At 48.9% G+C, this 23,804-nt stretch overlaps 2 protein-coding genes across 3 annotated transcripts; one reads left to right on the forward strand and one right to left on the reverse strand.

Moving 5' to 3' along the window:
* The first annotated feature begins 2,773 nt into the window (after positions 1–2,773).
* LOC117898685 (probable serine/threonine-protein kinase yakA) lies at positions 2,774–18,038 on the forward strand. The gene is made up of 4 exons (XM_034808292.1): positions 2,774–3,225; positions 14,297–17,006; positions 17,098–17,234; positions 17,388–18,038. Exons 1-4 carry the CDS (start codon positions 3,223–3,225, stop codon positions 17,472–17,474), a joined length of 2,937 nt encoding a protein of 978 aa, XP_034664183.1. The 5' UTR covers positions 2,774–3,222; the 3' UTR covers positions 17,475–18,038.
* A 606-nt stretch (positions 18,039–18,644) lies between these two features.
* Positions 18,645–22,995, reverse strand: LOC117899189. 2 transcript variants are annotated; one of them, XM_034809055.1, is made up of 5 exons: positions 22,476–22,995; positions 20,603–20,778; positions 20,244–20,514; positions 18,961–20,172; positions 18,645–18,884 (listed from the first exon to the last, which is right to left on the reverse strand). In XM_034809055.1, exons 2-5 carry the CDS (start codon positions 20,768–20,770, stop codon positions 18,748–18,750), a joined length of 1,788 nt encoding a protein of 595 aa, XP_034664946.1. In that variant the 5' UTR covers positions 20,771–20,778; positions 22,476–22,995; the 3' UTR covers positions 18,645–18,747. The 2 variants fall into 2 exon arrangements, with proteins under 2 accessions (XP_034664946.1, XP_034664955.1); XM_034809064.1 differs by lacking the exon at positions 22,476–22,995 and having other exon boundaries at positions 20,599–20,728.
* Between the last annotated feature and the right edge of the window lie 809 nt (positions 22,996–23,804).

The following is a 23,804-nucleotide window of genomic DNA, read 5'->3' on the forward strand; positions in this document are numbered from 1 at the left end:
AGACTAAAAACAATTCAATTCTTTTGGAACTGTTTACTTTTTTGTGTTGGTTCCGATTGACGCTCATTAGGATCCTTTGACGTTTATTATCTCTCTAATTATCTCTCGTGGAGTTCTTGGAACATAATCTTATCTTTCCATTTGAAAGTAATTAATTGATATTTTCATTGGTATTTTTATAAGATTTCTTGTGGTATTTTTCTTCATATTTTCGAACTCTGCTTTGTCGCTGTCGTGCTGAGGTAACTTCCTTTTTGGTCAAGATCTGATGACACATTCAATCACGTGCCACGGCAGTAAAAATTCCCCCGTTATCTGTGGCACTCTCTGGCACTTGTTCAGTGGGTGGCTTCATGGCACTTCCGCATCATGGTTTGGAGGGATGGTCAGTGATCTGCCAATGAGTGCGATAAGTATGCAAAGCTTACTGGGGGCTCAATGAATTCTTAAATTAGTGAAAGTCTCTCCATCGACACAATGAGGTTCGCTCGGTCTACTGGTTGGCATTGCATAAAGCGCCGCCATAGAGAAGTCGGCAGTCGGCAGTCGGGAGTCGGGGGACGAACTACGGACTACGGACGACGATGCCGCTTGGTTGGACAATTGCGCATGCGCGTAGCTCGTTAAAGCGTTTTTCAACGCCACTTCGCAGTTGCTGCGGCGACAATTAAAGCAGGCCAAAAACAAACAAAAAACAAAACAAAAGACTCCGAGCAAAATGTTCGCACTCGGCCGCAGTTCGAGGTTTTGCCGATATTGGACGCAGTCCAGGCACGTATCCATCCATCCCCTCCTCTGGGTAAACTCGGATAAACTCTGGGTACGTGCTAGTCCGAGTAGTATTGCCATTTGGCCCTAAACGGTCATAGGCAAACAACAGATCGGGATTGAGATGCGGTGGTGGGGCTATGGCCCCGCATCCCATTCTGCATTTCGAACAGTGGGTCCCACTGTTTGACCACTTTCTTTTCATTTCCCAAATATCAAAAAACGAAAAACATTTGGCGACACCCCAGCGCGAGAGATAAATGGCCAGTAGATACAATTGTATCTCTAGTGCGAGTTTCTGAGACTCATAGCTGTGTTATGTCATTTGCACATTTACACGTTGTTGCCATTGCCTCTGTCTCCTTCTCTCGCTCCGTCTGTGTTTTATGATATCTTTCATCTCGCTTTCACAGCTCTGACTCTGGCCAAGATCAACATTTAAATGTTGTACAATTATGCGAGAGCTGTCATCGCAAATGTGAAGACTCCTCTCCAAAACGACACGAATGAAACGCAACGAAATGCGGCGGCGCGGCCCCCATTAAGATTATGTGTGGCAGCAGAGGCAGCCACATGCAGCTTCCTACTAAAATGTTGAGCAACTAAACACGGTGATCATGAGTTGGAAATTAAGACAATTATTGTCAACTCTAAAGGCAAATGGGAAAGATATTCGTACCTTGCATTGTCGCATCCATCTGCTTTCAGTATTTGAAAAATCTATTGATCTGTCTCTGATGCAATGCATTCGATAATTGAGGAAATCCACCAATGGAATGCCATCTCAGGATGAGCTAATACTTACCACAATTAAGTAGTGAATTGCCGGCGACATGGCAAATGCCACGCCAGACCAGACAAAGTACGCCAAAAGATGGCACTTTAGAGCCATTCAATCGACGATCACTGGAATTTGCAAGCCTCTTCTATGTGTCAATTTAACTATTGTCTAAAGATGCCATGGCTTAATATTAGTTTCTCCCAAATGTACGGGAAACATTCCTAGTTCTGCCAATTCTCTTAGCTTACTTTCATTATTGTGGGACCTACTTCTTCAATGATTTTATTTTCTATATTTCATAGTCTGATAGAAACCTACCACAAACCATACTTTCTTCTCATAATTTGCAAATCGAATATCGAGAATTTGTTAATATCCGCAGGTGACCACAGAAGAAGAGGAGGAACGTTGTGTGACGCCTCTAAAGGCGTGGCACTACTTGTATACCCGCCAGAGGACACACACTGCACAAGGCATGTTCGATCTTGAGACAGTTGCACGGGGAGGGTACTGGATATGGTTATTCTCTATGATTCTGCGTCTACTTAAAATTAAAAGCTACAGACGGTCTACAGACGGTTGACTGACAAAGGATTTAGCTTGAACGTTGCGGTTCGATCTTGCCTGATTTCAACTGATTTTACGACTCTGCAGTTGCTGTGTGGAAGCTTACATTTTGTCTGGGGAAATTTCGTTTTGAAAGGCCCTCTGAAATATGTAGGACTTTTGTGTGCTTACATCTATGCAAATAGAGCTGTGCCCCAAATGGTTTGCCCCTTGGCCTGGTGCCCGTTGCCTGTTGCCTCTTGCTTGGCTTCATGTCCCAGCTGAATGTCTCTCCGTCTCTCTCTCTGCCTGTATCTGTACGCGTATAGCTGTGTCTTTTCAGCGGGGAGCATCTTCGTGCCGCGATGCTGCCCCAGAGTCGTTGTCACAGATATTTGCAACATTTTGCATGTTGCCTTTGAGCGAATGCCGCCCGCGAGCGCTCACGTACATCTGGTACTACGGTGGGGCAGCGTCACGAACCCGCGACTCTCTCTCTCTCTCTCCCTATCTGTCTCTCTGTCTGTGTGTGTGACAGACGCTGCCAGACACTGCGACTCTGTGGACTCTCTACTCTCCTCGTAGCGGCGGCATCGGCTCGGCTCGCCTCGCCTCGCCTCGCCGTTACCTGCCGCATAGTTTCCACGCGCAGCGCTCAGTTCGTGGGCGCCTGCGCGCATGTGCAGTCAGTCAGTTTTCGTTTGCGGTGCGGTTAACAATCGAGATACGGATCGCGATCCACTAGACAGATATATCAGTTTGAATATACATACTATATCTATCAACGATCCGTGGGAGCAGCGAATTCCCGAAACAAAAGTGTCTAAAACGGAAAACACATCGAAAATTGTGTGCCAAATATTGAAAATATTTTTGTTTGTATTTTTGTTCGAGTGCCCCAGCCGACTGTCAAGTGTTCGATTAAGAAGTGCCAGAGAATCGCTCAAATTATTCTCAGGAATATCAGGTAGCAAAAACAAACACAAAGAGAGGATCTACTGCATCCCTCTTGAAGGGTTCGGCATTCTTCAACCTTCGGCAGAGTAGCGGCAGCCCACAGAGGAGGCGCGGCAGTTTTTCTTGGGAAAACTGTATGCATTTCTAGTGCAGCAGTCAGTGAAGAAGAAATGGTGAGTTCCAAGAATTTGTTCACACGAAGACGACGAGGGTTTTACGAGTGGTGCCAAAGACAGACGTAGGTCAGGGTTCAGAAACAGAAACAGAAACAGCAACAGAACCACAGCCAGAAAAAGAGAAAGAAACCGAAACTGAAACTGAACCGAAACAGAGCTCTGTCCTCTTGCTCTCTGCGGCAGCGGGGGACTATGTAGAATTTTACGACTCATTTCGAGGCCTAATATTGTTTTAAAAGTGCGAGTACGAGTGTCCATTAAGTTTATGATCACTTTCGAAGCGGCCAAAACATGACCCTTAAAATGTGAACGCTTAGGAGTTTATTTCATTTCAAAATCATTTAGAACAGAAGAACCAAAATGTCCGTTGGAACAGATCGTGTTCTGCTTGATGCGACATCAATGCGAAGAAACGATAAGTAGAGATTTATGTAGACAAATCAAGAAGAAATATATTTAAATCTAGAAGCATAGGTGTCAGGGATCACTGTACACTAGACACTGACATGCCATTGATCTCTCACCGTTTTCGACTTATTTAAGTCTCGAAACAGATGGAACTTTCAGAAAATCTAACACTACTGTTAGCTCTCCATTAAATCCTTTAAGAATACAAGTTTCAGGTATACAAAAAAACAATAGGACTCTGCCGAGATAGCTTGAGAAATGTGAAAAGAAACAGATCTGCCAATTATTGGTTGTTGTGGGGAATACCCCCTGCGGCTGTGGCTGTTGCTGAGCGCTGAAAATGGATCGGCAACCGTGGCAAATTGTCTAATTCATCAATATCTGTTCAATCTGCTTGAATCTGTTTCGCTTTGATCACAGTAAAATATTGATTTACTGAACCATTCGTTTGGGTGCCCTTTCCCATGGCCCTTGTGCCGGAGGTGCGAGACGCCCATTAGGACGCTTATCAATCGCAGATATCTGAGCGATCTGACACTGGACTCTGGCAATTGGCATGCCAATCACGAGTGGAAGATCGATGCCAAAGTGGCTTACGCTTACATAAGAGCCAGAAAGTATTATGCCCCAAAATATATGAAACATTTGGTGGTGCCACTCTGGTCTCCGGTCGCTGGGCGCTGGTCGCTGGCAGGCGTAACAGGTGCGTTGAGTGCATTTCAATTGTATGGATAATTGTGCTGTGTATTGTAATGGAAATCCAAAACAACGGCAAGCTCAATGAATGGGGAATATCGTTTTATGACCACGCGAGATGCATAACGAATATGCCACGTAATTGTAACACAAGACCAGACCCCAAAAATGTTGTGCAGATATTTGGTACGAGGTATTGTCTTTAGGCAAAACCAACCAAACAGCCAGCCACCCACCCTCCACAAATGACCAAAAGCCCCAAAGACAAATAATATATACGATATCATACTCGGTACAATAATATATTGTACGTCTGGCATGTACAACGGCAATTCCAATTGTGTAATTGTTGGATTGCATTTTATGAGGCGGCACTCGTCAGCTCTTTTCTCTCTTTTTTGTTGGTTGTTTATGGTTATTCCTTTATTTCGGATATATAGGAAGGAGTGCGCATATCGTTGCCACTTTTTACGAGTATTCGGGGGCATGCATCATCGTACTCGTAAAAACCAATAAGCAGCCAAGCGTGGATCTATCTGGTGACCACTGGAGCACATGTTGACGTGGGGCCTGTTTGTGGGGTTAAGGTGTCATTGACTGGTTAATGCGCCTCCCGGCAGATGCACAACACACACACACACACACACACAGGGGCAGAGGGAGAGCGGTGAAGGGGGATAAAGTATTACTGTTAGAGAGACGCACGCACACAATTATATAATCGCCTTTAATGATGGAACTTTAATTTCACTGACGCTCTTCCATAGCCTGTCAACGCTTCAAGAAGAAAGAAACAGAAACAGATAGAGAGTGAATGAGAGTGAGAGTGAGAGTGAGGCAGAGAGAGAGAATGCAACTCCTCGTTAATGCGATAATTCATATAATTGCTAAAATGCAACGCCAAGTGCATTTTTTTGTATTAACAGAAAGAAAAGTGTTGAAGGAAGCAGCAAAACGCGATTGAAAAATCGCATTCATTCGGTATGCCAGCTCATTCGTTATCTATTTCTACATTGCTCACACATTTGAAACTGTTAAACCAAAGCACAGTTTAGTCTTTAGGCCATCATTTATCGTTATGTGACATTCAAGTGTTGGAGTAACTCACTTTAAAAGCTCGAATTTGATAGAGGATTAGATAGAGGATTAATGAGTACTGAAAACTCTCATTTCAATATTTATCATTTGTATTGAAACCTTTCCCTAAACTATGTGACCCCTCCCCATCTCTTTATACCATTGCTTCCCTCCACCCCATATGGTTTCTAATTCTGCAACGCAAAGGATTTTGATTAATATTTTGTAGCTGTTTCTCTGCTTTCTCCTCGTATCAGTGGGACTTCGCTATTCTCTCTTCGATGCTCTATTTTCTTTTTGGCAACTCATTTGCTTCCGTTTAGATCTCGGGGAAAGTACAAGCAGCGCTTCCGCTCGAGTAGACCCAAACGAAATTGAAACTTTGTTATGCAAATTTTAGTTTTTGATCAGCAAAAATCATAATTTACATCTGTACACTTCCTGCAAAAAGTTTGTCGCCATCTGAGAGTAGAGTTGAACAATATTTGCAGTGCAATAATGGTAGCAGTTATGAGATTTGATTTGGGAAATACATGCACGAGATATGCCAGATACTCTGGCACTCTCGTACTCTCGAGTAGTATGTGATTAGGGTATTACGCGGACGCAGAGAGTGTTACGGTGGGGTCCAATTAAGGCAATGGCCGGTGTAAATATCTGAAAATTAATGGCCAAAAGAAAGACCATTCATGTACGTACGTACTACCTGCCCTATGCCATGGCTCTGTGTATCTGTCTCTACAATCGCTTTACTGCCGCACACTTAATTATAATTAAAATATTATATATCTGGCTCTGTGGCTCGTAATGACCTGCTTTATGAGGCTGCAACACACACACACACACACACACACACACACACACGCATGGAAACGGGGGAAAACAAAAAATGGTTTTAAATAATCAGTTTGCAATTTCACTTCAATTTTAACACAACCCACAAAGAGTCGTCCCAGTGCCAGTGCCAGTGCCAGTGCCAGTGCCAGTCTCAGTTCCAGTCACAGCCTCCAAAACTTTGACGCGTCTTACATTAATAATTGAGGCTAGAGACAACAGAGAGATGTCTCTCGGAGAAGAGTTTTTCGTTGGTTTTCCCACAGACAGATCAGCTAGATTTCCCCCCAGACAGCCAGCCAAGCTACAAACTAACGCACTTGCCCAGAACTTGCATAACGAGGAAACGGCAGGCCCAGGCGCGGCAGAGTGAGAAAATGCCTCTAAAATACTAAATAAATAACGCAGCAGCAGCAGCAGCAGCAGCAGCAGCAGAAGCAGCAGCAGTAGAGGCGGCTAAAAGTCAAACAAAGCCCAGTACCAAATCACCAGCAACGAACCAGAGTGCGACTGACCAACGTAACTTAATTGGCGTCACTTAGGCCAGCGAACAATCTTAATTACCGCATGGACCAACAGGTGCGGGGCGGCCACCACTGTTTAGGCCAGACCAGACGCAGCTGCTCGACTTTATATTGCTGACCCCCGCCAAAAAGAAACAACAAAAACCCCTCCCAAAAAGAAAATAGAAGCCAAAGAAAACCCAAACGGCACGCAGCTAAAAAACAAAAGAAAATCCATACAAACAAAAGCTGCAGCAAAAAAAACATTAATACGAGTATATGCCAGAATATGTATATATATATGTATATGTATGTACATATGTATATAAATGTGTATGTGTGTACCCGATACCGAGTTGTAACAATAAGACCAGGCTACAACAACCACTTTTACTTTTGTTTTCATTCGAGCTGGGGCCTCTTTTTTTCGTATTTTTCTTACCAATTTTGAACATATTTCAACAGCCAAGTTCATCGTCAGCGCACAGTGGCTTGAGGTGCATGGGAACAAGCTGTGAATGCTCAGGAGAAGAAAAGAAAACGAAGCATAGAAATGTATCCATGTACAAATTATAAGAACTGTTAAAGCTTAGAGACTAAATACAAATTAAAAAATATCCATGGCAGTGGATGCATCCAAGAACTTAGTTTCACTATTAAAAGTATATTGATCGCTGAATGACTTCTGGTGTCCAAATGGTTTCCTGTGATACCGTTCCTTAAATTCTTTGATTAGGTATATAAAATGTATTTTATACGAGAGACTGCTCTAGGCTTTTCATACATCTATTTTCAACCCTCTGAAATCGCTCTGTACTCGCATTCTCCTTCGAGTGTGTCCCACTGTACCCGCTGTGCCATTATACCCGCTAACCCATAAGGCAGGTCGGTCGCCAGATACCGGCCCATACCATTGCACTTTCCTGGCTTTTTGGCTTGTGCGAAAACTAAAGCAAACACGAGCCAGCGGACGATCCGCGCGATCCACAACCCGAAGACCGGTTCTACGGGGGGCGCCGGTTGAAAGGTTTCCCCAACGGAGCCCCAGGCCTCGCGTTGTCACACGACAATTACACGCAAGTGTTGAGAGAGGGAATGGGGCATGTGGGGAGTGGGGAGTGGGGAGTGGGAATGCCCCTCCTGCCGGTGCGCGTGTGAAAAGCGCATAATTTTTGGACGCGGACAAATTTTCACTTTTTTCCTGAGCATCTCCACCGACGCGACGCGACGCGATGCGATGTGCTCCCTCCACGGGCGGATTTTTTCTCTTTTATTTTTTCATTTCATTTCTTTTTTCTTTCCATTCCATTTGGTGGGCTCCCTGCTCGCTTTTCTTCTTATTGTTCCGCAGGGTCACACCAGACCAATTGGAGGAGCCAGAGCCAGAGCCAGGGCCTGTGCCACACGGGGGAGAGCCGACAATAAAAGTCCACAATGCGCCGATTATGCTGGCAATCGGTGGGAATCGTTATTGCTGCTGTTATTACTCGTATTATAATGCCGGGTGGGTCTCTATTTTTTGTATCTGGACACACTGTGTGTGTGTGTGTGTGTTTGTGTGTGTGTGTGTGTCTGGTGGGAGCTTGTTATGGTCAAAAGGGGGGCACGGCCCTCGAGCGTCTGGCTGCCTATATCACTGTCAAGCTCTCATTGCAGACAGACATTTGGGCCAATTATTATCTCTTGGCTCTTACCCTTCCCCCTTTGTACGATTTACGAGTATGATTTGGCTTTGGCCCGATAATTTACAAAGAGTTTATCATCTATTTGGGGCACACAATTGTGCCATTAGATCTAGTGGGCAACTTTTCGATACTTTTATGCAGAATTTCCTGTCATCTGACATCAGAGGCACACCTTTCTGTGTGGACCTCCTTCCTTGTTTTCTCCACATTATAACCGTGGGACCTTGTGTCGCATCGGATCAGTATTGGCATCCCGGAGATCAGTCAGTCGGTAATTGATATGCACGCAGACGAGTGGCAAGACAGACACCGCAAGAGGCTAAATGATCGCTGAACGAGTGGCTGGAATCTTCCGGGATTGGAATTGGGAGTCGTTTGATTATGCAAACAGAGATGGATTGTTGCATCGATCAGTGATTGGTTCGTTGGGCGCACGGCAAATGCATTAATTTGTTTATAATGAACAGCGCGAATGTGAATGGATCTGGATCGGGGAGGGGCTATGTGCGCGGCTTGCGCGACAAATGCGACAATTGCTGGATGGATGCGATGGATGCGATGGATGATGGCTGGCAAAAACTTGTTAATTACTCGCGTGCTGTCGTCACAATTGCTTGATTCCGCATTGCGTTGAGTACATCATAATCATAATCATAATCATACTCATAATCATCATCATCGCACAGAGCCATGACAGACATTTCGCAAATGTGTCTGCAATTTTTACTTCTTTTTTTGGGGCAATAGGAGAGGCACATCCCCACAGAGACAGTGGCCTGAGCATGGGCCATGGCAGGGGCAGCACTAATCAAATTAAGCAGCTTCATAAATTATCCACATTCGAGTGGCTGCCAAGGCCAATGGCTCTTCTTTTCTTTCTCTTTTGTCAGCTACTTAACAGGTCGAGGTGAGATTAATTTTCGATTCGGCTACGATTTTAATGGCAGTAGCTATGGAGTCATCACACTTTGCGTCGGGATAATTGATCGGTCTGTAGAGAGGTGTGATAAAGCAGACATTTAGCTGTATTCTGGGCAGCATCTCTACCAGAAGCAATAGCGCTGTTAATACAGCCTGTTAATGCTCTCCTTTAACAGCTTTTTACTGCTCTTCTTCAACAGCCTGTTAATGCTCTCCTTGAACAGCCTGTTACTGCTTCCCTTTAACACCATGTTACTGCTATCCTTTAACAGTCTGTTAACGCTCCCCTCTAACACCATGTTACTGCTCTCCTTTAACAGCCTGTGGCCCCTACTGGTTAGCGGCCTTAGCTTGTTGTCACTTTTAATTTTGACAGCACATCGTTGGGGAACATTATCGAGCCTGCAAAATAGTCAGTGGAATGCGTTCTAACATTAATTATAGCCAATGAAAATGAAGTCCATACTTACATTCACTTAACATTACCTTCATATTTAATTCCACTTGAGAGCCATAAATACGATATCCGTTCAAATATTGAATAGCTTCTATTTACCATTTCTCCAGTTTATTTCAAGGCATAAAACAACAAAAATTATAGTTAAATCTCTATCAATTTCCTGCCCAATGTCAACAAAAGCTAATCAGAGAATTCAATATGTATAACTGCGCCTTGGTTTGGCCATTCGACTCCTATCTCTATCTGAAATTACCCCATAGACACCTGTAGCTGTAGCTGTAGCTGTACCTGTCCCTGTCCCTGTTCCTGTCCCTGACGATGGCTGTGGGCATAGCGGATGGCAGTGATACGAGGCAACCGAGATAAGTCCATGCCATCGATAAAAGTCAATCCGAAAGTGTTCAGAACGGGCCCCAAACAAACACATACACATATGTATTTGTACACACACATACACTCGTGTACTCGTGTGTACGATGAGTATTGATGAAATCATTTATTGATTGTCATAGTCCATCGAGCGGAGTATTTCTTGCGGACTGGTGTCCCACATTCGCCGCACTGGACTCCTCGCATCGATCTCTTCTGCATGCAGCACTTTCTGCCATCTCATTTGAAAAAGTTGTCACCAAGAAGTGCATCCGCACCTGTCGCTTGTCTCACCAGAAGACACCCGATCACCAGATCTCAGTTCCCCAACAGACATTTCCGCCAGAGATGCGGAAAATCGTTTTTCCCCATGACATGGAAAAGCTCTTAAGATTCTCTTAAGATCTGTATTAGAAACGAAGCGAAAGTGATGGCGGATCCATACACGAAAGGCACAACGTAATGCTCTAGATGGCCTTTATTAATGCGGAAATGATGCAAACCGAAAATAAATCGGAGCCCTGCACTAGCTCCACATTCATGAGTCAAGTCCACATTTGGTGGTGAATGATTTTATTCAATAGTCTTCCAAATGAAACCATAAATTTGAATATCAATTGTGCGAGTCGGTAGACTTATGCACTCTTTGCTTTTGCATATTTGGGTGGTTCAGAAATGCAATCCAATGGGTGCATTGGGGGCATTTCTCGGGGCATGGCCTGTCATCTCCATCTGCAGACCTCTCCGCTCATCCGCTGACGTCGGCTGTCCGTTGATGACTTCCAGCCACATAAAAGTGTATTTTTCGCTGCTGCCTGTTGCTGCCATTACTTTGTGTTGTTTTTGTTTGTTGTTTGTTGTTTTTCCCCTTGGTTATTTTTTCCACAAACCATTTCCATACATCTCCGGAGGCGCAGTGGCAGACGCAGGCACTGGCGATATGAGTACAAAGTATATTTTCATAATTAATTTCTTTTGGCTTTTGTTGTTTGGAAAACCTAGTGCCGTGCTGTGACAGTTTTTCTCTGCTGCCACTTTTCCACACATCCACCACGGCCGCCAATCCCTCTCTCCCTCCACCACTGGGTTTCCTCCTGGTTTTTATCGACAATTTCACTTTTGCCACAGCGCCACAGTGGCACCGAGGCACCGAGGCAAAAGGCGGCAGAAGATGCTCTTCGTCGGTCTCTCATCGTCTCTCATATGTGATGACGACCCATACCCATGGATGATGGGGTCGTCGACAACAATTGTGGTTTGGTTATTTGCGGCCCCAAAAAGATTCCCAAGCACATTGTCGGATCGCGTGCACTCCTCCACTTCTGCTACTTTTGCTACTTTTGCTACTTCTGCCACCTCTGCCCCTTCTGCCCGGTGCGGATCCCTCCCCCATTTGGCTGGTGCTCATTTGTCAAACCTTATGGCGGAGTGCTGGCTCCCAAGTCGTTTGCGATTCTCAAGTGCAAAGCCAAGGTTGCATGTTGAATGGAGGCACTGGATGCTCTTTTGCCGCCACTGATGCTGCTCCGCTGCTCCGCTGCTCTGCTGAAGCTGCTTTTATTATCGACACGAACCGAGAAGAAGAAAACAAGTTTATTCCCAGAGCAAGCCAGACCAGATCCAGATCCAGACCCAGACCCACAGCCAGACTCCGACTGCGACTGTGACTAAGAGCCAGGCTCCTCTCCTCGTCCGTCAGCTGCTCGGCTGTTTGCCAACTGTTTGCAGAATTTCACTTTCTTTTCAAATTGCGACGACCTCGATTTATTACCAACCCAACGACATCGCCGTAGCCTCTGCTGCTGCTGCTGCTGCTGCTGCTTCTGCTGCTGCTGCTTCTGCTGCTGCCATGTGGACTGACTGAAGTGCCTGGCCTCCCAGTCTGCCCCCCGGGCTGCCTGACTGCCTGACTGCCTGCCTGCCAGTGAAGTGGGAGCTTTGGGCCCCCGCGGATTGGGAATTGGCCTTTGTTTTGATATCGTCGTTGCGGCTTAATTGAATTACGTTGAGCTGCTTCTGCCTCTCTGCTCGCGCTTCAAATATGCCAGTATCCCAAAATATAATAATAATAAAGAAAAGAAAGAAGTTGGAAACAAATAAAAATAATAATTATGGGAAAGTGAACGCCCATTGTTGGGGGCTCTTAACTCTCTTCGTATTATATTTTTCGGCTGCTTATTGATAACTCACATTAATGAGAGCTCATTTTCACATAATTAGGCGCCAGGCAGCAGTCGCTGGGTGACTGGGAAATCTGTGGCCCCAGGGGCTTGCATCTCTCCCTCTCTGTGGGTCAGGAGTGCCCCACGGAGATGTGTGGGAGGGCGTAGGAGATGTTGCAAGGATTCGTTTTCTTTCATACAAATTCTTCATGTCTTTTATAATATTTGTAGGGAGTCTTTTATGGAGTCTCTTACAGCTTTTGATGCTCAATAATTCTTTGGAAGTAGATCTGAAGAGGAACTTTGATTCAGTTCCCACGAAACTCTATTTACGCTTTCTGCCTGATCGCAGGTCTTTGTCTGACATCCGTTGAACTTTGGCCCGAAGTGGACGCCTACTACTGACAGGGGAATGCAGCTGCCAATGCATCATGGCCATGGGGGCAGCCATAAATAATGGCAAATTGTCGCTCAAAGATGCACCTGAGGATTGGACATGAACCCCAGCCAATGGCCAGAGAGGAAGTCACTGCCGGAGATGGAGATATTTCTGGTTTCGGTGGGCTCTTTGTGGGAAGCAACAAAGAGAGACATGGCACATGGCACATGGCAAATGGCATATGGAAAGAGTGATAATGAGGACCACGCTGCGGTCAGTAGCTGATGGCCATTTACCTTGGTTAATTAGCAATTTGGCCAGCAGCAGCTGACCCCGCCCCGGGCACCATGGAGAAAGTCTCAGTCTTTGGCGGACGGCAAGTGAATCGGAAATTGTCATTCAATCGGAGATTCAATTGGAATTTTTCTATGGGAAACTCATTGCCACCACAATCGAATTTAATTTATTTTGTGTTTTTAATCTGAAGAAGCCTCAAGAGTCATGCGTCCCGCCTCGAGTGGTCTAAGTTCTTGGCTGGGCCTCCAAGATTATTATTTTTATTTGCTTATTTTGTGGAATTTTCTTACGCAGAATTCTGTATTTCCATGGAATACTTTACCTTACTTTTCGTTTATGGCGCCCATAAAGCTGTTCCATTCTGTGCCTCAGCTTACTGTGGCTCTTTATCTCTGCTAATATTTCACTGGTTAGTCAGCTCTTGTTTGTCCACAGACACACAGACACAGCCACAGACACAGCCACAGCCACAGCCACAGCCACAGACGAAGCCAAAGCCCCAGTGCTGTAATCAGTTCTTCAATTTGAATGTCATTATCGCAGCCCCGCCATCTCATGTGTGTGTGCACAGACTTCTCTGCCTGGAGACAATCATTGGGAATCCCGAACGACTTTACCCACGAAGGACACACACATTGAGTGAGTGTTGGGGCTGTCATTCCCATCGGTTTTAATGTATCGAAGAGTTCTACCAGCTTCTCCAGTTAACAGAGAACTGTTCGGCCTTTTATTTAACAGAGAACTGTTAGCGTACTAATCGGACAGCGCTAACAGGCTGCCAACGGAGAGCGGTACAGACTGTTGGGTTGAGGTGTTAACAGCGCTCTTAGCCTGTTAGAACTTCTGCCGCTGTAAAGTCTGGAAATCCATTTCGAGTACATTTCTCCAAGGTGCTTCTCCTAGATCGTTTCCCTGTGGCATGTACAAGGTATCCCAGATATCCGAGGGATCCCATATCAAAAAATTCTATGCAAAATCGTAGAAAATCAATCCTAAGCCCGATTTTGCAGCTGTTTTTGCGATTTTCTCATACATAAATATGTAAGTTGACCGTGAAACCACGAATCGAGTGAGGAATGAACCGGATCAACGGTTTCTTTCTTTTATGTTTGGATCCGTAACCGGATCGAATGGTGCGGCCTCCGCCGCCTGCTCTCTATAAATTAGGCGCGGCGGCGTCTCTGGCATTGAATTTATGACTTGGAAAGTGAAATTTGACATCTAATTGGATTTTCCCCTTCCCCTCTCCCTCTCCCTCTCTCTCCTCTCGATTCCAGGCACTGAACCGCCGCTTGGCGTCCCTCGGCTTAGCCAGCCTCGCACTGTTGCTGTTGCCGATGCTCTCCACGTCGGCCCAGGCCCAGGCCCAGCCGAAGGCTCTTTCAAGGTCAGTCCTGCCCGCACAGCCGGCGGATCATTTGGTGCCGCCGCCACTGCCCACAGCGCAGCGTCTCAGCCATGCGGCAGGGTACTCGGAGGTGGCCCCAGGCGTGGCTCCTGGTCCCGAGACCCCGGGCTTCATGACGCGCGTGGCCCGCTGGTTCGGGCTGGGCGGACCAGCAGCGCGGGACCAGCAGCTGAGCGCCAGCAGCAACAACAACTACGCCTACCCCAAGCCCGTGCAGAGCTTCGATGCCGCTGGCAAGCCCTGCAGCCTGTGCAACAAGTATCCCTGGGTGCCAATGGTGGGGCAGCAGCAGAAGCCAACCCATCCACAGCATCAGCATCAGCATCAGCACACACCTCCTCAGCAGCAGCAGCAGCAGCAATCTTGGCAGGTGCAACAGCAACAGCAACAGCAACCGCTGGCCCAGGCATCACAGCATCGCCAGCGAGCCGTGCAATTCCGGGGTCCACATGTGGCGCCGGCGGGGCAGAGTGTCTTCCTGCCCATCACCGTGCCGCTGCCCGCGCTCAACCATGTGGCCCTGCCGCCGCTTTACAATGCGCAGCCCTTCCGGCCGCTCGAGAATGTGGCTGCCCCGTCGGAGGTGCGTGCCAGCACATTGCCGCCGGTGCCAGCATTCAGGCCAGCGCCCAGTCCCCGTCCGTACAGCCCCATCATTCCCAGTGGCTCAAGCAGTTCCAGCAGCAACTTTGAGATTGTCCAGAGCCACCAGCTGACGGACTTTGTGACCTCCGTGGAGTATCCGGCCACCTTTGTGCCTTCGCATGCGATCGATCTGGGCGGCAGTGCACCCTCCTCGCCCACGGAGCAGCAGCAGCAGCAGCAGCAGCAGCAGCAGCAGCAGCAGCAGCAGCAGGATCGCGAGCAGCAGCAGCAGCAGCTGCAGCAGCAGCTGCAGCAACAGTATCAGCTGCAGGACATCAGCACGGTGCGCTACCAGCTGGAGGATCTGAGCAGTGGCTCGGTGCACCAGCATCTGCCCGCCTCGCAGCTACTCACAGAACTGGGCCACTTCGCGGAGACGACAACGCAGCAGCTGGCGCCGGCAGACAACTATCCGGCGGCGTCCTCCCAGCAGCAGCTGCAGCAGGAACAGGAGCAGGAGCAGGAACAGGAGCAGCAGCTCTACTACGCGCAGCAGTACCAGACGGAGGAGACCAGCACAGTGGTGGACAGCACCACAGAGCAGCAGCCGACGACAGCAGCAGCAGCAGCAACCGCATCACCGCCAGCCCCGGTGCTGGAGTTGAACAATCATCTGGCGGCAGTGCATCATCGCGGCGTCTACCATCAGGCCGGCAGTCGTGGCAGGGAGACGCCCAAGCGGCTGCTCGACTCGCCCATCAACCATGCCCTGGGGGCGCGACCTTTTACGCGTGATCCCGCGGATCTCAACTTCCGCCTCAGTCAGGTGTACACGCCCACAGCGTCCCCGCCCACACCCACGCCCACCTCGACATACGGGGCCATCGACGCCAGCGGACAGTACGCGGGAATGTCGCCGCCCAGCCCCCAGCAGGTGATCATTCCCTACACCACCAAGCAGCGGCCACGACCCTTCGACCGGCCATGGGTGCACAGCCAGAACCTGAACCACAACCAGAACCACAACCAGAACCCGGAGCAGGAGCAGCACGACGACAATGATGTGGAGGAGCCGCACGAGCAGCAGGAATCGAAGCTGGCTGCGGCAACGGTGACGGCCCCGCCACCGCCCAATACGCACCGAACGACCAAGTACCTGACCAAGATTCTGGCCTCCAATCTCCGGGAGCTGCTGAAGCGGGAGCGCGAGACAAAGCGCCGGCCCCTGGGGGTGGACATTTCCCGGCTGCAGCACAACATCGATGGCTGGACGGAGCAGGAGTACAACTCGTTGTCGCATCGTCCCAGCACCCCCACCATTCGGGGCAGGTCCAAGCACATTCCCACGGAGTATCTGACGACCACCACCACAACCCCGGCCCCGGCCCCGGCCACAGCCCCAGCAACGGCTCCAGCTGGAGCGCAGCAGCTGACGCGCCAATCGAAGACGACACGCGGCGGTGGCTTCGAGCTGGGTGGCGCCGCTGCCTCGCCCACCAATGCCGGGGACCTGTCCACCTCCATCAACAATCTGGAGCAGCTGCATCTGCTGGGGGAGCGGGGCTTGAGGCGCTTCCAGCCCCTGGAGGACAATCGACTGCATCTGGACTACTACGAGGCACAGCAGCGCCCTCGACCACGACCACGACCCCAAGCCATGACCACACCCCTGCCGAGCACCAGCAGCGTCACCACCACCATCACCACCGGCAGAACGACGACGACAAGGCCGACGATGCCGCCCAGCGAGGAGGTGGTCACACCGCTGTATGTGAGGAGCACACAGGCGCCCACAGAGCTGTGGAAGCAGGCCAAGGTGGCCATTCTGCCGCAGACAAACGAGAAGGTCTATGTGGTGACGCCACAGCCCCGGCATCAGGCCTACTATGCGCCTGAGGTGTCCGCCTCGGCATCGGCGCCGCGACCTGTGTACCACCAGACGCCAGCGCCTGCCGGGCCCAGATTCCCCAGAGTGCGCCCAACGCCGGGAACAGGTAGGGTCCATGCCCCTCTGTCCACTCGTCTTTTGATGGAATTCTAATGCAACTCTTGACAAATTTCTTTGCTTCTCTTTTGGTTTTGTAGCTGGTGAACCAAAGGCGGCCACGCCCACCATCAGCTCCTCACAGCTGCACAACTACACGCCGGATATCTTTGGGCTGATGGGTCTGTCCGCGTATGTGCCCGCAGATCCAGTGGAGATAATCGACGGCAACTCCAAAGTAAATCGAAACTCCCATCGCCAAGACATGTAATCTCGAGCTCTCTGTTTTGTCTCCACCACCCACACACCACCACTGAACCATAACACCACACTCCACAATTCACCACACTTCAACACACTTCAACACACCACACACACGCACACACTGTAGGTAATCACCATTGTGACAGCAGCGCCAACGGCGGCCGCCCTGCAGCGGCCCACAGCAAGGCCAACGATGTCGCCCTCCCCGAGATAGAGATAAAGATAGAGATGGTGCCCCAAAGCCCAAAAGCGATCATGGCTGATCCGCCGCCACACCTATTGTAATATATTTCCACACACCAACAACAACAGCAACAACAACAGCAACAACGACAACAAACACACCCCTCATGCAATGGACCAAGGATGAGTCCGTCCACATCAAACTTAGATTTAGAGCAAAGTCTGTGGGAGTTCTATTTGATAAGAGATGCCCCTTAGATCCATGTTAGAGTATTTTTGCATTTGGTAGCTTTATAAACGCATAGATAAAGAGTAGAAAGGACTCAAGGCAAGCAGTGCAAGCAGTGCAAGCAGTGCAAAGAAGTTGAGTGAGCAGCATCGACGTATTGCTAGAGATGAATGTTTCCCCATGGAAAAGATTTACTCCGCAAATGTTTTTTTTTTTTCTTTTGCTTGCGTGTAATCTGTGGGCCTTTCTTGTCGCTGTAGCTCTAATTCGTTGTATAAATACTATTAAATCGAAGCTGGCCACAATGCTGATGTAGATAACCATTTCAAATGCAATTCTCCAACACGCAACATAAATCTATGAAAATAAAGAACGAAAACAAATAAATAAACGAATGATAAGCAAAGTCACTTTAATGTACAATACCTTGTAAGAATGATTAAATAAACATAAAATACTATCAAGTGCTTTAGTGGTTTACTTTCACAGAGTAATTGCATTTCTCCATGCAATCTGCCAACTCTTGTCAGCCTAAAAGACTGCTACACATTCCCACCATGTCATGTTAAGTTCCATCCATGTTAATGGCATGTAGCATGTATGTTAATTTAATGTACAATTTATGTTTTTTTTCCGTCTGGCAATTCAATTTTTCCATCAAAGTATTGCATTAATTGTCTTGACTCTGGACACATCTGCAATTACACGTCCAAATGAAGCATTTGCTTTTAATGCTCTCATTTTATTGCCTCACTTATTGTCTTTCTCTTATTTAATCACTAACTCTAGCATTCCTTTATCGTAATTAGTATGCTTTTTTGGTAATCTTGTACGTTTAGCTCAAGTTTTCCTTGCATTTTAGTCTAAAATCTGTCTCTGCTGCAGTTTCGCGTACACACGTCATGCGGCAGCGCTTCTCGGTCGAAGAAAATGCATGTAAGAGTCAGAGCTTCCCCCCAAGAACAAATCGAGTATAGACCACGGTTGTACTGTATACTTTGTATAATGTATTACAAAACATTAGCTTAGAGATAGCAAAAAAAAGGGCAACTAACTTAAGCACCGACGATGTCGATCAGCTATCCTCCAGGCGCTGCTTCCGTCGATGGCGTCGAATGAGCGCCTCCAGGGTCCAGGAGGCGGCCGCCACAAAGGTCATCATATTGAGACAGTGCAAGGTCACCGAATAGTCGAAGCGATCCCGCACAAGACCTGGAAGAAAGAAAGTCAACCAAAGATTGGCAACGGTGGGAGATCGGATGGGAGGCTAAGTTGGGCTGAGACTCACCGACAAATGGCCCGCAGATGAGTGTGAACAGCCCCGAGATGAGCAGCTGGAGGCCCGAGGCGCCTGGCAGACGGTTCAGCGGCACGTAGCCGGGTATGATCAGGGGCCAGAAGATGGTGCGCACGCCCTTGCAGAGCCCAATCCAGACGAAGCAGCAGAGGATAATCGTGTAGGAGCGGGTGCAGGCCACCACCGTGCGGCCCAGTGCAATGCCCACGACGCCGATGAGGAAGAACACGCGATTGTCCCACGGGATCTTCTCGGTGAGGAAGGGCACCAGGAAGCGCATGGTGATGTCCAGGCCGGCCAGCAGCGACATGGCCAGCGTAATCTGCGGTGTCTCGAAGCCAAAGTCCGCCAGGATGAACGGCGTCAGGATGGAGAAGTTGAGCTCCCCAAAGTTGATGATCGTCAGGCCCGCAACCAGATTCACGAAGGTGAAGTCGCGCAGCAGGTCCAGGTCGAAGAAGGTCACCACCTTCTGCAGGAAGCCGATGTCCGGGCTGGGCTGCTCCTCTGGATCCTTGTTGTTGTTGTCCTCCCGGGCGATGGCCCGATGCTCGGAGCATCTGCAGCAGAGCTTCGCCTCCAGATTGGACTCGACGCGCTCTCGGCGAAAGTTATTGGGCCTGAGGAACTCATCGCTCTCCAGATGCTCCTCGCTGATGGGACAGTGCAGTCGCTGCGTCTGCTCCAGATCCTTGGAGCTGGACACAGTGCGAAAGCGCAGCCGGCCCGAGGTGAGCGAGGGTCGCGATCCAAACCAACCATCGTTGGCCCGCGACAGCATGGGAGTGCCCGGCTCACAGATCTCGTAGCCCGGCCGCTGGGCGTCGTCGTCCTGGCACAGATACTGGCTGGAGAAGATCCCACCCGGCTCGCGCTTCTGCTGCCAGGCACAGTGGGCGCACAGCGCCTCCGCTGGCTGCTGTTCCACCAGCAGTTCCGGCTCCACGGCTCCGCCCTTCACATGGTACCGCACCGGCTGGTAGATCATGGCACTGACAAACGAGTGCAGCGAAATGGCGGCAAACAGCAGCACAGTGCCCCGCACCCCGTAGACGGTCAGCAGGTAGGTGACCAGATAGGGCAGGAAGATCGGACCCAGACCCGTGATGGTCCACGAGAAGCCGGCGGCCTTGCGTCGCTTCTGCTGGAAGTACGTGTTGATTGCCAGCGACGAGGCCGAAACACTGATGCCCATGCCAAAGCCTAAGAAGAAAGAGAAGATTTTGGGTGAGCTGATGAGGGTGGCGGGGACTGGCAGAGTTGATGAGGCTCACCAAAGAGCAGGGCATAGGCCACCATATAGCCCACGAATGTCTCACAGAAGGCCGTCAGCACAATGCCGCCAGAGATGAGCAGGGAGCCGGCCATGGCCACCTGGCGAAAGGTGAAGCGGCGAAACATTGGACCGTTCAGCAGACCCGTGCAGGCGGACACCGCCGGATTCGTGTTGATGATGGCCGTGATCTGGGAGCTGGACATGCCCAGGTCGCCCAGTCGCTCTCTGAACAGGAAGCCAAACTGCTGCAGGCACGGATAGATGGACAGCTGTGTGGGCGGGAGGGCAAAGGGTGTTCGGGTTCAGTTCGGAGGGGGGCAACGAGGGGTCGAGAGGGCGCTTTATCCTTTTACCTACATTCGAAACGCCAGCGGCCACGCACACCAGCCACGCCCAGCCGCCATCGGGGGCCACAAAATCCTCACCCAAATCGCTCTTGTCATTCCTGTTGTAGTACCGAGCCGAGGCGGCCTTGGGCAGGGGTCGGGTGGTGTCCTGGTACACCTTCTTCTCCGTGGTGTCCATTGCTGCAACTGCAATTGGGAAAAGATTTAGGATTCAAGATTCAAGATTCGAGTCTGTGAGTGGAGGATCGGAGCCCATCCCCCACCCAGAGAGTCGTTGATGATGCGGAATGAGGAACCATTTACTGAGCCTCAAACTCACACTCGAGATCGTGCTCGAGCTCGAGCTCGTGTGCAAAACAATTGTTTTGTCGTCTCGAGCGTATGATTTACGAGCCGCTCGTCAATTTGTTTGGTGGAACGCTTTAACGATCCACTTGCCACAATTAACTGCAGCAGCCTGAAACGAAAAAAGGTTATGAAGCTGCAGGCCGAGTGCATTTCTCTCTCGGGCTCTCGGGCTCTCGGGCTCTCGTGATCGCTTGCTGGGTTCAGGCTGTGTTTTTTATTAATTTTTGGTTTGTTTGTTGTTGCCAGCGGCACCCAGAGCCCGGGTTCATGGCTGGTGCCTTATGCTAGCCCCCCCTCCCAAAAAACATCTCCACAGAGCATTCCCCGCCCCGCTCTTCCTCTGCGCTCTCCCTCCCTCTCTCTCTGTCCCTCTTATCAGCATGGTAGTCATGTGACGCGGACCTACTTAGACGCAGACGAAGACCAAAGTTAGCGCGCAAATAGCTAAAGCTTTTGGTGGAGTGAATCACTTTCATCACTGTCCTCTAGAAGTCTTTTGTGGACGTAGAGTGACAGAGGGAGCAAGGTCACTGATGGCTGGAGGCGTATCAGCAAGCAATTCGATTACAAAAGAACCGAAAATGCCATCAATGGAAAGCGTTTCTTTTGCAAAAGTGAAGGAAACTCCGCCCAAAAAAGGATCACAACCAAACAAAGATTCCACTTTGATGGCAATTCTTAAACTTCTCCTCCAGTTCGCGGATTGGGAGAGACCTTGAAGAGAGGAGGCCTTAATTCGTACGCTCGTGTTCAATTGATTTATTTGATGCTGTTTCCATTTATGTAACGAGCAAAAAACATACGAGTAAAGCACCTCCAATGCTGCTGCTGCTGCTGCTGCTGGATTGTGATACAACATAATGGCAGATTCCCAATGATAGTAAATTGAGGACTTAATGAGATAAGGTCTCCCTCGATAAGCGAACTCTCGACAGCAGAGTGAAACTGATTCGTAAAATCAAGCTAGTGGAGGGATTACCGTTGTAGTAGTTAAACAGTAACCAAAGGGATTCGCACACTGATAAAGCTGCCGGAAAGGAAGATTATTATCTTTGATTTTGTATCTACGAATTCGTGTGGGAACTTGGTGATGGGATGGGATCAAATCGTGCACTCTTGTTGGAATTCCGTTGTCCATTCACTCTGCTCGATACGTCTCGGCCTGATCGTAGAAACAATTGGCACAGATCGCGATAAGCAAAGCCCACTGCCATATAGACTACAGAGCCATCCATCGATAAGGATGATAAGATTGCGAATGCCATTACATGGGCTGGCAACGTTCTGGTGCCTGTTGTGCCACCAGCTGTGTGGCTTCCATACAGCCAGCCCTGGGGGTGTATTGGGGTATTGGCATTTTCCCACATTTCCCTTTGCTCGTTGGGGTAAAGGGAATGACTGATAGCAGCAGCAGCAGCACCAGCAATAGGGGAAGGCGAAGAAGTAGGAGGATGAACCCGTGTGAGGTGCGTGACAAGAACGTGTCCCAATCAGTCCCCCCCCTCGCACAGTTCGCTCAGAGTCGAATCACTCACCTCTGTATCCTCTATTGTTGCTTGTGCCCTCTCCTTGGCTAGTGCGCAAATTGGCAGACGATTATTTTTAGTTTTTATTTTGGTTTTCTACTGATGCTAATGCCTGATGCCTGATGCCTGATGCCTTTACCTTTGCCTCAGTGTCAGCCTCCGCCTCGGGTGTTTTATTTTATTTTTACACTCTCTGTCACACGCGTTACAGCGCATTGACTGACTGACTGACTGACTGCCTGGCCTGCATCTAATTGAAACACACACACAAAATGCACAAATTGTCGCACCATCCAAGTTCAAGGTGGCCCAGAACGGGAATCAGATCGTAAGTACTGTGAGTGCCACTCCTTGGTTCACCTGGCTCTATAGATCTGGGTAGGCCCGTCTCGCGATACTCTCCGTGGGAGTAATGGGAATTCAATGGCCGTATTCGAAATCAATTCCCATTTGGCGGAATATTGTAATCGCGCCCTCCCAACGCCGTCGTCAGCTGAGGGAAAATAAACTAAAACTGAGAACTGAACCGAACCGAACCCAGCAGAGCAGAGCACAGGCAGAGGCACAGACAGAGGCAGCGGCAGCAGCCGAGGCCGAGGCAGAGTGAGTGTACGGTGTGTAGTGCACGGGCAACGGAAAGATCGGATCGGATCGGATCGGATCGACTAGCGCCAATCGAACGAGGCGTCGACGTAATGGGGCGGCAGCAGCGAATGCTGTCCCTGCCCCCCGTTCCTCTCTGTTAGTTAACAGCCGGCTGTAAAGGTGCGAGTAAAATGATTTGTTTGCCTTGGACCCGGAAGCCAAACAGTGCGTCATTAAACTATAGGCATGGGCATAGATTTGTTATACACACATCGACATGTAAGTATGGATGCATATATCTTTCGTTTGGTCGTCCGTCCGTTGAGGCAGTCCACGTGCTTGGACTCTGACACCTGAGCGACGAGTGTTGCCGGAAGAGCCCAAAAGTGTGCAGCAAAACACTTGGTAGAAGAATAGTTGCTTAGTGGCCAAAAGACTTAAAGAGTATCCAAATAGATGGAGAATTTCCCATTTCCTATGACATTGAAAGGGATGAACAAGTCAGTAGGCAACGAAAAGCAAACGCAGAGAGTGCACGAAACGTCAAATTTTAATATTTCATTTTTAATATTTAATATTTTTCCTTAGTCGGAAAAACTTGCAAGGAAAAAGCGCTTTAATCAGCATTTCTTCTACTTCAATCAACGATTGAAACTTTGTAGAAACTTTCTCCTAAGTAATTGATGCACATAACGAGAATGGGGAGATATCATTTGTGTATCTAATTGGACGATCCCTAAGAAGGCCAGGAAC

Source organism: Drosophila subobscura, chromosome A, assembly GCF_008121235.1.
Source record: "Drosophila subobscura isolate 14011-0131.10 chromosome A, UCBerk_Dsub_1.0, whole genome shotgun sequence".
In the NCBI taxonomy this organism is placed as follows: Eukaryota; Metazoa; Arthropoda; class Insecta; order Diptera; family Drosophilidae; genus Drosophila; species Drosophila subobscura.